We start from the raw sequence: 12047 nt of genomic DNA, 5'->3' as shown, positions 1-12047 counted from the left end.
GGTTTGAGCACACGGCAGATGTACTGTACTGTGCTGTTTGTGTCACAGGTTTGAGCACACGGCAGATGTACTGTACTGTACTGTTTGTGTCACAGGTTTGAGCACACAGCAGATGTACTGTACTGTACTGTTTGTGTCACAGGTTTGAGCACACAGCAGATGTACCGTGCTGTTTGTGTCACAGGTTTGAGCACACAGCAGATGTACCGTGCTGTTTGTGTCACAGGTTTGAGCACACAGCAGATGTACTGTACTGTACTGTTTGTGTCACAGGTTTGAGCACACAGCAGATGTACTGTACTGTACTGTTTGTGTCACAGGTTTGAGCACACGGCAGATGTACTGCAGACCTGCCAACCTGTACGCATTTTGCGTAGTAAGCACGCATTTTTAGTCTCTGTACGCAGGTACGCAAACTCCTCTAGCGGCTACGCATTATCGGGGGATGGTAACATAACACATTCTCCGTTGTGTTGTGGCTCAAAGCGAGGCAAACATTTTTGCTCCATGCCGTGTAGTTCCTCCCAGGCACCACATGAATGGTGTGTGAATGGGGCGCATGGCGCTGGGGAGCACTAGAACGGAAGCGATGCTCGTTTTGTCGACAGAAGAAGAATTTAACCGATTTGCGGACGGAGTTTGTTTGTTTTGGTCTTGGTTTAGTTCAGCATGCACGCATCTCACAGCGACGCCGACGAGTTATCGATCGGATACATAACGGCGATATTAATCAGATTAATGTATAAAGAAGATGATACAGAGAAGGGCCGTGGTGTCGTGCGAGTCAATGCACAGCGACTGTTCGCCCCTTAGTGCTGCCAACGAGTTTAACAGGTAATAATAAACTTTTAAAATCCTCCTCTGAGGTGAATTCACATGTCATAGCAGCCACGATGGTGAGAATTGGTGAAATCTTGTACTATGCCTAACCTAACCCTATCTGGCGACGCTGGTGAAACGAAACAACGAGCGGCTGCGGAGTGCGGTCCGCCTGGAGTTATACTTTGTCATACGACGGTGTTGCAGCGAGCAACCAGTCAGAAAATGTCAAAACGTGTGACCCAGTTCTTAGTACAATAAACTGAAGCATACATTGGCCATGATTGGATAAAATACTGGGCTGCCTGTTCCACTTTAACTCGAGTATGAATGAATGAATTAGGCCTATGTGTACTGTCAAAAAAATTAACAGTGAACAAATGATGTATCACCTGTGAATATATGAAGACATGATTAATGGTCTATCAACAATGAGTAGCCTGCAGCCTATATGAATGAATATACAGACTAGGCTGTATGTGATCTATACACAATGTAGTAGGCCTATTATATCAATTAATGGATGGAATAGAAACCTACATGAGTTGAATACTTTCATCTTCATGCAAATCATGCACAGAAATGTGGATTTATTTAGGCTGCTCAATTAACAAAGACACAGGTTTATGTAAATAGCCTACTTGACAATGAAAAGCTATTTTGCAATTTGAACAACATGATTATATTGATGTATGTTCATTCATAAAGTCACTGGTGATAGACTGTTTTGCTAGTCTATTGTTAACTAACTCTGAGCAAGTGCAGTTAGTATATTTTATTAAAGATTTGTCAACAGTATTGCCAATGCAAGATTACTGTATTGCCTGGTAATACTAGCCTACTTTTTCTCAGGACCAAATGGCATTTTTATTTAAAAGGTTGTTATAACATCTTGCCTGTAAGTCAAGACATGCAATGTGCTACCTTTCTGGTGTGAAATTTCGTTAACATAACTGTAAAGGTCCCTCCCAAAAAGGCGCGTGGGACCCCCCAAAATATACGCTGTTTTGTGCTGGAAAACCTCAAAATTTGCACCGCGGGCGCTGCGGGCGCTGCGGGCGCCGACTTCGTGCCCGCGCATGAGTACTCAAAAAAAAATCCCAGGGTTGGCAGGTCTGGTACTGTACTGTGCTGTTTGTGTCACAGGTTTGAGCACACGGCAGATGCTACTGAAGGACATGAAGGCAGTGGCAGAAGGAGACCTGAACCTGGCCATCTCTGTGATATACATGACTCTAGAGGTAAGAACACCCATTCACACACACGCACGCACGCACGCACGCACACACACACACACACACACACACACACACACACACACACACACACACACACACACACACACACATTCATCACATTCACCCATTCACCCACACATTCATTACATTCACCCATTCACACACACATTCATTACATTCACCCATTCACACACACATTCATTACATTCACCCATTCACCCACACATTCATTACATTCACCCATTCACACACACATTCATTACATTCACCCATTCACACACACATTCATTACATTCACCCATTCACACACACATTCATTACATTCACCCATTCACACACACATTCATTACATTCACCCATTCACACACACATGCATTACATTCACCCATTCACACACATGCATTACATTCACCCATTCACACACACATTCATCACATTCACCCATTCACACACACATGCATTACATTCACCCATTCACACATTCATTATAGTGATTTATGACTAGGGAGTGGGGGCATTCGGGTCACACAATAAGTCGTCTGTTTTTGTCTCCCTTTCACATCGGTCTGTTTTAGCGTCAATTATTACATCATCTCCTAATCACAATTAGTTGAGATAACCGCAATTTTTTTTGCATAATCGTCATAATCATTTTCATGTTGGAAAATTATTCATATATTTTCAAACATTTTCCAAAATAGGCGACGTGTTGTGAGCTTGTAGATTGGCTATTGCCACTATTAATGTTTTCTGAAAAGTATAAAGTTACTAATATGTCAGTCATTTCTTTGAAGGCTATATGCAGGTTATTTTTCATGAAATCAAACAGAAATGTTCAGCTGTTCAATGACAAAAACAATTAAATCGTTAATCGCAATTATTTGTGTGACAATTAATCGTCAAGTGAAATAGCTTGTAGATTGGAGAGTCTTACCTGCTGTTTTCCTCAGTCACTACAATCGAGCATCGCAGCAGAAGTGGTTTACTGGTTCTCACTCTGGTGTCGGAAGCGTTTTCCCCATGCATTTCATCCATAGACATTTCATAAAGTATTTATTTAAACGTCTTTTAAGCCTCTGACAAAGACACCCCGGCAGGTGAGGAATCATAACAATAAACACATTTTTTTTTTTTTATTAATTAGGAAGCTGAAAAAAAGCCAACGGTACAACACTGTGTTGTCCAAACTGCAGAAACAACATTCCCACAGAGCATTGTGAATGACATTTATTTCCTGAAATATATGCCATAAACCATGTTCAGTTTAGTTATCCAAGCCAGCATATGGCCTGACATGTAGTGATTTTCATCTCTGTGGACGCTCTTATCGTCATCTTTAACTCAGTGCATCATATTTGTAAAAGAAAGACTTGCTTATGGAGTTTACATGAAGTGCATTAATCTGCCGGGCAGACAGGGGGCAGTAGCTATTTCCAAGGTAGCTCAACCAATCACAGACATTGATGTGACCGGATGTACATTCTTAGCAGTATGGGTAATGTAGTTCTTCTCCATGCGATCTTTATTAAAACATATTTTTTACTAAAACTAGAGTGATTGTTTCTACAGGAGCAAATAGAACCATTTTACAACCACCAGCCTTCATTGTTCATTGAATTGTTACGACTTTGTGGCTGATAATGAAAACCCCTATGGTGAAAATGAATTGGCAGTTTTACTTCCGGGACCGCACTATACATGGGCAACTGGCGGCCCGGGGGCCACATGCGGCCCCCACCTTCACTTAATGCGGCCCGCAGGTTAATACCGGAATACTGATATATTATTGATTTCTGCTGTTACAATTCCAAACATGACCTGCTTTAATTACGTCATATTAGTAGCTTAATGACTAGTATAGTAATATTAAATTACTTAATTGTATAATTAATGTCCAATGTTTTATGTCCAATGTATTTGTAGGCCTATTTAGGTTTATGAAGTTAACATCAGTATATAATCAAAATGCGTTTGAAATGAAATCAAAATTTCAGGATTCCAATTAAAAAAAATAACAAAACATTATTCAGGATTCCAATTCAAAAGAAGCGAAGACAAAGTAGGCCGACGTAGCAATATGCAATGTGGCCCTCTGGAGTGAATATATATATATATATATATATATATATCAGAGATTGCGTTAGACCGGGAATTGCCGGATTTGACCGATTTTTTATGGCCAAGACCGAAAAATAAAATTCCTCCCGGACATCCTGACCGATTGAAAAACCAATGGTCATTTATCATTATCGCCGTCTGCTCCTCATGCGCAGGCTGCCTGCCTCTCTCTCTCTCTCTCTCTCTCTCTCTCTCTCTCTCTCTCTCTCTCGCTCTTTCTCTCTCTCTCTCTCTCTCTCTCTCTCTCGCTCGCCCGCGCGCTCCCCCGTTCTCTCTCTCTCTCTCTTTCTCTCTCTCGCTCGCTCATTTCAGTGTCAGTTTGCGATGCACGCACAGCATGTAAAGCCATGGGAATTAAGGAATGCACGCACGGTCAGCAATCAACCCATAAACAAACATTATACACTTGATTGAAGTTATGAGGAGAGGAGATGGAGTGGAGACAGTAGGAAGAACAAAGCCTTTTCAACTCTCCCAAAGTTGCATAACATGGACGCACTGTCACCACTCGACAGTGAGTATTGGATTAATTGCTGGCCAGATGAATATCAACCTTTTCATTATTCTGAAGTCAAGACATGGTATTGTATTGTTGGCATGAAACATGATGCAACAGAAAGACGTTGTTGTGAAAGCAGTGTGCGTGTGCCACATGCAGACAGCCTGCGCGAACAGCGCGATTAGTCCAATATAATTAATTCCCTTATGCAAGATTGAAGCGTTTTTTTCTTTTTAGCCTATACTTTTTCATTCAATTCGTTTTCAGTCCCAACTATGCAGTAGGCCTAATACTTTAACTGTTGCTATTGGCTGTTTGTGCACCTGCTTGTAATGTATGCATTAAAATGATTATGTCCGGTATATTCTTCAGATGTCCGGTAAATTTTAATCATGCCGGTCACGGTGACCGGCAGTTAAAAATCCTAGCGCAATCACTGATATATATATATATATATATATATATACCTGTATATAAGTTGCCCACCCCTGCTGTATACGGATGCTGTGCTTTAAGGGTTAAGTGGTTCCACAGCATACTGTCATGTCTGTCTGCTCAGGTTATTATCAAAACCAATAAGAAAATTGACCAGTTGTCATGGCAACCATCATCTAACTACCTGACGTTACCATGGGAACCCAACGTAACAACGTCCAGTCATAGCAAAGGTTCAAGTTGTACTACTTCATAACCAGTAAGACTCCCTAATCGGGAGATAAGCGACCGTCAGGTCGCAGCGTGATTTTAGGGCAAAATGTGTAGGAGCAGTGTCCAAAAATGTGGTTGAAAAAAATCGGCCTGATGGTGGCGCTGAGTGTAGACATAGTGTGTACCGATTTGTGTGATTTTAGGGCAAAATCTGTAGGAGCAGTGTCCAAAAATGTGTTTGAAAAAATCTGCCTGAAGGTGGCGCTATATGGGACAGATCCATGTTGATGAGATGAGTGTAGACATACTGTGTAGCGATTTGCGTGATTTTAGGGCAAAAATTGTAGGAGCAGTGTCCAAAAATGTGTTTTAAAAAATCGGCCTGAAGGTGGCGCTATATGGGCCAGATCCATGTTGATGACATGAGTGTAGACATACTGTGTACCGATTTGAGTGATTTTAGGGCAAAAATTGTAGGAGCAGTGTCCAAAAATGTGTTTTGCAAGAATCCGCCACATGGTGGTGCTAGAAGAGGGCCATGTGAGAAATGAGGGGTGGGGTCTCCGCGCCACCGCGGCGGACGAATAGGTACCGGCCCCGGCTCTCCCGGTCGCTCCTAGCCCGAGTTACGGCATTTTATGTGCGCTGCAGTGGCAGGGGGTCCTCCACTGGGGGGGCCACCACTTTTGCATCCATTCTGGAGCACCAGGAGTCGGTGGTCCCCGGGAATTCCCCGTGAGCAGCCCCGTTGGGGTGGTCATTTGGTCATTTTTGCACATTTGGTCATTTTTTACATCTGGGGGTCCCTGGAGCTCCGGGGGTCCTTGGAGGTTGTAGTTTGGCAGGCAAGGAGTGTGTGTGCAAAATCTGGCATGGATCGGGGCAACGGTTGCGGAGATATGAGCAGGGCAAAAGTGTGACGTGTGACAGACAGACTGACTGACGGACGGACTGACTGACGGACTCACAGTTTGTGGAGGTTTTGATAGTAACTGCGACCTGACGGTCGCAATAACACCTCACAGAATACTGGGACACTGGCTTTTACCTGATGAGTCAGCATTGTGAACGCTGTGTGACAGTCATGTGACACCCTGAGGCCCTATCAGAGCGCTACGTCAGTCATGTGACACCCTGAGGCCCTATCGGAGCACTACGTCACACGGACACAAAAAGACACACGTGTGACTTGACTTGGTGTCACAGACTGTCACAGTCACACCCATGGAATGTTCTATTAATGGAAACAAACCGGTTCTGCTGGCTTTCTGTTCACCTTATAATAATTAGAACATGTGAAACTAATTACCCCAGAGGAGCGGTTCTAATGACATGTCTTCTTATCCTAACAGTTGTCAGAAAATCTTATATCAGTTATTTTGGTGGACCCCCTATCTCAAAATATGTTTTGTGCCAACAATGTTTGCTTTAAAAGAATATATATATTCAAAGATTTACAATTTTATTTCAAAAATAGCAGATCTGCTATGAACTTTTTCTTCTTTTTTTGTGTAAAATCAAAAAAATAAAAAATTACACGGATGCTTTCCCAGTTTTAACAGTTTAAGGAAATCCCGGATCTTGTTAAATATTCAACATTCAAATTTTATAGTGCAGACAGTTAATTAATTGTACAACTTTTTTCGATAGAAACGGGGGGTTTAATGCCTTCAAACGGTTGTTTTATTACTTTTTACTTAGAACAAACTCGACAACATGTTTGGAGTATGATGACTCCTCCTCGGGTGAAGAGTTATCAGACTACTGTACATGTTGTTGACTCCTAGTCTGTAAGGTTTTGAGCCTAACGTTTTTCCATTTGCTAAACAGAAAGTCATAAAATATGGTAGGAAGGCATTTGTAAAACTACATTTTCACGTGGTCTCCCTCCTGTATTGTTTTCCTTTTTTTTTTTTTTGTGGCAAAACTTTGTGGATAAAATAATGCAAATTAAAAACAAACAAACAATAAGATTTTAAAAAAGAAAATCCAGAAGAGAAGGAGGCTCACTAGTAATGTGCTGCTGACCTTGGTAAGTAAGCATAGCCACGATGCAGGATTTATTGATTGAATTTATTGATTTATTGATTTTATTACAGTAGAAGATATAAAGTCAGCACAAAAAGAAAGGAAACTTGACTTCGGTCCATTCTATCTCCCCTTTAATAATACCAATTTGTATTGTGTTTTATATCTTTTTTATTGTTGATTTGTCACCTTTACAACGAGGTACAGCTTGTAAGCATCGGGCATTCGAGGCATGAGCTACACAGCCAAACGTGTGGGTAGCGCACCTCCACAAATCAAAAAACCCATGAACAAAATGGCCTGGCAGGCCTGCAATACTGTTCTTTTGGTGTTCACCTTTGTTGCTTGGAGCATTGAATGATTGCACTCTCCCACAGTAATAAGGAAAAGAGAAAACAACACATATTGGCCATTTTTACACTTTGTTAATGTTAACCCTTTGCCGTCCGAAATAGAATGGTTGTTGGTAGATTAGCCGTGAAATTTCTATTATTATATTATGATCTGAACCGCATTCTTTTTACCAGACATCCAGCGCTATATCACGTGGTCTTCATCCCCCATTACCATTCCGCAATCGCTGTTGTTGTACTCACCCCAGATCCCAGTGAAGTTCTCAATCTGCATTGGCTTAGAGTGGGAGATTCGGCTAACGCATCATGTCCCCGTGAGTTTCGCGTGCGCGATCCGTTCACGTAAATGTCCCCTCAAATAATCCATGTGTGACTCAAGAGCAGAACTGAAAATTTTCGCTAGCATAGCCCCTAGCATGGTTGCTGTAGCAGCACCAGGACACAGACAGTAACCGAATGGGGTAATGTGCCTTGGAAAAGGAAAGGCCAATGACATCACTCCTGCTTCATGTCAGCGCAGCCATGAGCTATCGATGCACGAGTGGTGACTAGGGAAGGTTAGACGATCGCCGATTTTCGGATGAAAATCATTTATTTCGGTAAATACGGGAAAGTACGGGAAAAGACGATTGGCTGCCCCTCCCCCCCAGGAAGTCCGATATAGTACGATTTTAATATTAAGAGGCTCCACGTGGCTGTCAAACTGTTAAGCTCAAAGGCAGGGAAGCCCAAAACCAGAGTAAATGCCAGCAGAACAGTATTGCAAGCCATTTTGGCAAAGTTTGGTCGGCGCTGCCCACACGTTTGGCTGTGTAGCTCATGCCTCGAATGGCCGATGCTTACAAGCTGTACCTCGTTGTAAAGGTGACAAATCAACGATTATATTATATAAAACACAATATAAATTGGTATTATTAAAGGGGAGATATAAAGGACCGAAGTCAAGTTTCCTTTCTTTCCGTGCTGAGTTATTAGTAAGAGGGCTGTGCTCCCACAGTAGGACCAGGTGTGTGATCAGGGACGTGCTGGCCATTGGGAAAAGCAGGACAACTCCCGAACGGCCGGTTCATTCCCGGCCGGTCCAGGCTGGCCATTAGGAAAAAATAAAAAATAAAATGTCGGCCTTCGTTCCATTTTGGGGGCTGGGCGGCCAACAAAGTAAATCGTCACTGTCGGGCAGAAACCTTGTATCTCCAAGTTTCAAGTGTGTACATTTTTTCGCAAAGCAAAGCCCTGCTTCATCATACAAGGCTGTCGCACAAAAGTAGTGAAAACAGCCGATCTACAAGCACACAACGCTTTGCACCGCGACAACGTGTGCTTGTAGATCGGCTGTTTTCACTAGTTTAATTCATTTTTTAAATGATAAATACAAAACAAATGGTTTCCACCCGACAACGACAAAATATAACTCATGTATTTGGCCCACTGGCTTGTCACTTGTCATGATCTGAAATGAGCAATGAGGGCCTCTCCAACTCTTTTCCCGGGCTGAATCAGGGGCCCAGCACGTCCCTGCGTATATTGTTCTTTTCCCCATCAGGAGTTTCTCCAGAGAGCAGGTCTAGAGCAGGACCTGAGCTCCTTCTGTCAGAAACATGATGTGTTGTATGATGTGTTTCTTTCTATCAGAAACATGATGTGTTGTATGATGTGTTTCCTCCTCCTGTCAGAAACATGATGTGTTGTATGATGTGTTTCTATCAGAAACATGATGTGTTGTATGATGTGTTTCCTCCTCCTGTCAGAAACATGATGTGTTGTATGATGTGTTTCTATCAGAAACATGATGTGTTGTATGATGTGTTTCTATCAGAAACATGATGTGTTGTATGATGTGTTTCTATCAGAAACATGATGTGTTGTATGATGTGTTTCCCATCAGGAGTTTCTCCAGAGAGCAGGTCTAGAACAGGACCTGAGATCCTTCTGTCAGAAACATGATGTGTTGTATGATGTGTTTCTATCAGAAACATGATGTGTTGTATGATGTGTTTCTATCAGAAACATGATGTGTTGTATGATGTTTTCCCCATCAGGAGTTTCTCCAGAGAGCAGATCTAGAGCAGGACCTGAGATCCTTCTGTCAGAAACATGATGTGTTGTATGATGTTTTCCCCATCAGGAGTTTCTCCAGAGAGCAGATCTAGAACAGGACCTGAGATCCTTCTGTCAGAAACATGGCTACGATGTGTTGATAGCCATGACCATCTCCTTCAACAGCCAGCAGCAGCCCTTCAGACAGCTGGCCGTCTACAGCCACAGCGCCCTCTACAGGGAGGAGGTAAGAAATACACACACACACAAACTGCTAATGTCGTCTGTGTAGTATGTACGACGTAAGCTTCATTTTTTTAAATTACACGCAGGTAAAATTGCAATTTGTCCCCAATCTTATCAGGTCAGCCAGGCTCTGGAGGACGGCCGGCCCTCTCTCAGCCTGCGTCCAATCAGCTGCCCCTACCCCCACGTCCTGGCCTATCAGCAGGGCAACGCGCTGGCCTCGCGCAAGAAGCTCCTCCCCATCGTCAAGGACTTCCTGAGGGGGCGGGACGCAGGGGGCGGGGCCTGTCTCCATGGCGACCAGGAGGAGGAGTTGTTCCCGCCCACGCCCATGAACAGCCTGGTGGAAGGCTGCCCATTGGACGCCGGCCTCACCATGAACGCTCTGCAGGAGAAGTTCAGCAAGATGGCCGACACGCGCTGAAGACCAACGGGTCTGAGGCCCTAAGATAGATGCACATTGGATGTTCTGTTCTGCATCTAGCTTAGGGCTTAACTCAAATCTTTGTACTGGGGGTCCCTGGAACAAGATATTTTCAGATGGGGGGGTCTGCGGTCAAATACACGTCATTTTGGGGGTCCTTGACATGACAAAGTTTGAGAACCACTGATATAACAATATAACAACATCATCATCTTTATTGATAGGACAGTAGACTGACAGCTCTTTATTGATAGGACAGTAGACTGACAGGTCTTTATTGATAATAATAATAGTTACCTACTCCTCCCGCGAGGGAAATTCAGTATTTGCAGCCCAACCCAGCTGATTCGCAGCCCACAAGGAGCGCGTGAGCAATTAGGGGTTAAGAGTCTTGCTCAGGGACACACATCCACATTGCTATCCTGACCGGGAATCAAACCAGGGACAACCAGGGGAACTGGTTCCCCAGGCAGGCTCCCTAACCATTCAGCTATAGCCGCCCCATGATAGGACAGTAGACTGACAGCTCTTTATTGATAGGACAGTAGACTGACAGCTCTTTATTGATAGGACAGTAGACTGACAGCTCTTTATTGATAGGACAGTAGACTGACAGCTCTTTATTGATAGGACAGTAGACTGACAGCTCTTTATTGATAGGACAGTAGATTGACAGGTCTTTATTGAGAGGACAGTAGACTGACAGCTCTTTATTGATAGGACAGTAGATTGACGGGTCTTTATTGAGAGGACAGTAGACTGACAGCTCTTTATTGATAGGACAGTAGATTGACAGGTCTTTATTGAGAGGACAGTAGTCTGACAGCTCTTTATTGATAGGACAGTAGACTGACAGCTCTTTATTGAGAGGACAGTAGACTGACAGGTCTTTATTGATAGGACAGTAGACTGACAGCTCTTTATTGATAGGACAGTAGATTGACAGGTCTTTATTGAGAGGACAGTAGACTGACAGGTCTTTATTGATAGGACAGTAGACTGACAGGAAATGACACGCTGCAAAGTTAGTCGGGATTGGGACTCGAACCAGCGACACGCTGCCAGGCTACACTGGAGCCTATGTGGTATGGGCCTGGACCGGTAGGCCAGCGGGGGTCCCAGGATTCAGAAGACATTTGTAGAATCAGCCGATAAAAGGACCCCCAAGATGATGTGTATTTGGTCCACGGACCCCCATCTCAAAATATTTAGTTCCAGGGACCCCCAGAAGCAAAGATTTTAGTTAAAGGACAACTTTGTTTTTTTACAACAAGGGTTCATATTTTAGATTGTAATCAGAGAAAAGAAAAAGTGAGTGTTCTGTTGTTTTATCGCATTTACCATGCTATAACGTGGGGCATGCGTACGCATGGGGGCTGGGGGCATGCGTACGAGTGGCTAAATATGTCTTTTTAGACACAATAAGCCAGCAGTTTCTTTATTGCTATTTACAGTAACACTTCCAGCCCACATAAGTCACATCCAACCATGAAAGGTTGCGTTGTATCTTGGGAATGGGCTTATTCTGTGTAAAATGACATATTTAGCCACTTGTACGCATGCCCCAAAACACTGAAATAAGAATCTCTAAAACAATAGAAAGAAGTATATGAAGTAATTTTAACACTCATCATTTA

General features: G+C 43.1%; 1 protein-coding gene across 1 annotated transcript in view; it reads left to right on the top strand.

Annotated features, from left to right (window-relative positions):
• prune (prune exopolyphosphatase) overlaps positions 1 to 12047 on the top strand; it is a 59392-nt gene that overhangs the window by 45125 nt on the left and 2220 nt on the right. The window contains exons 6-8 of the mRNA XM_080753137.1: positions 1966 to 2060; positions 9829 to 9987; positions 10105 to 12047. The exon at positions 10105 to 12047 is cut by the window's right edge and continues 2220 nt beyond it. Coding sequence (XP_080609263.1) covers positions 1966 to 2060; positions 9829 to 9987; positions 10105 to 10410 — 560 coding nt within the window. The 3' untranslated portion in view covers positions 10411 to 12047. The remainder of the gene's footprint in view (positions 1 to 1965; positions 2061 to 9828; positions 9988 to 10104) is intronic.

Source organism: Nannobrachium achirus (genome assembly GCF_963921795.1).
Source record: "Nannobrachium achirus genome assembly, chromosome: 2".
Classification (NCBI taxonomy): Eukaryota; Metazoa; Chordata; class Actinopteri; order Myctophiformes; family Myctophidae; genus Nannobrachium; species Nannobrachium achirus.
The sequence above is the reverse complement of the archived record's forward strand: the minus strand, read 5'-3'. Positions and strand labels throughout refer to the sequence as shown.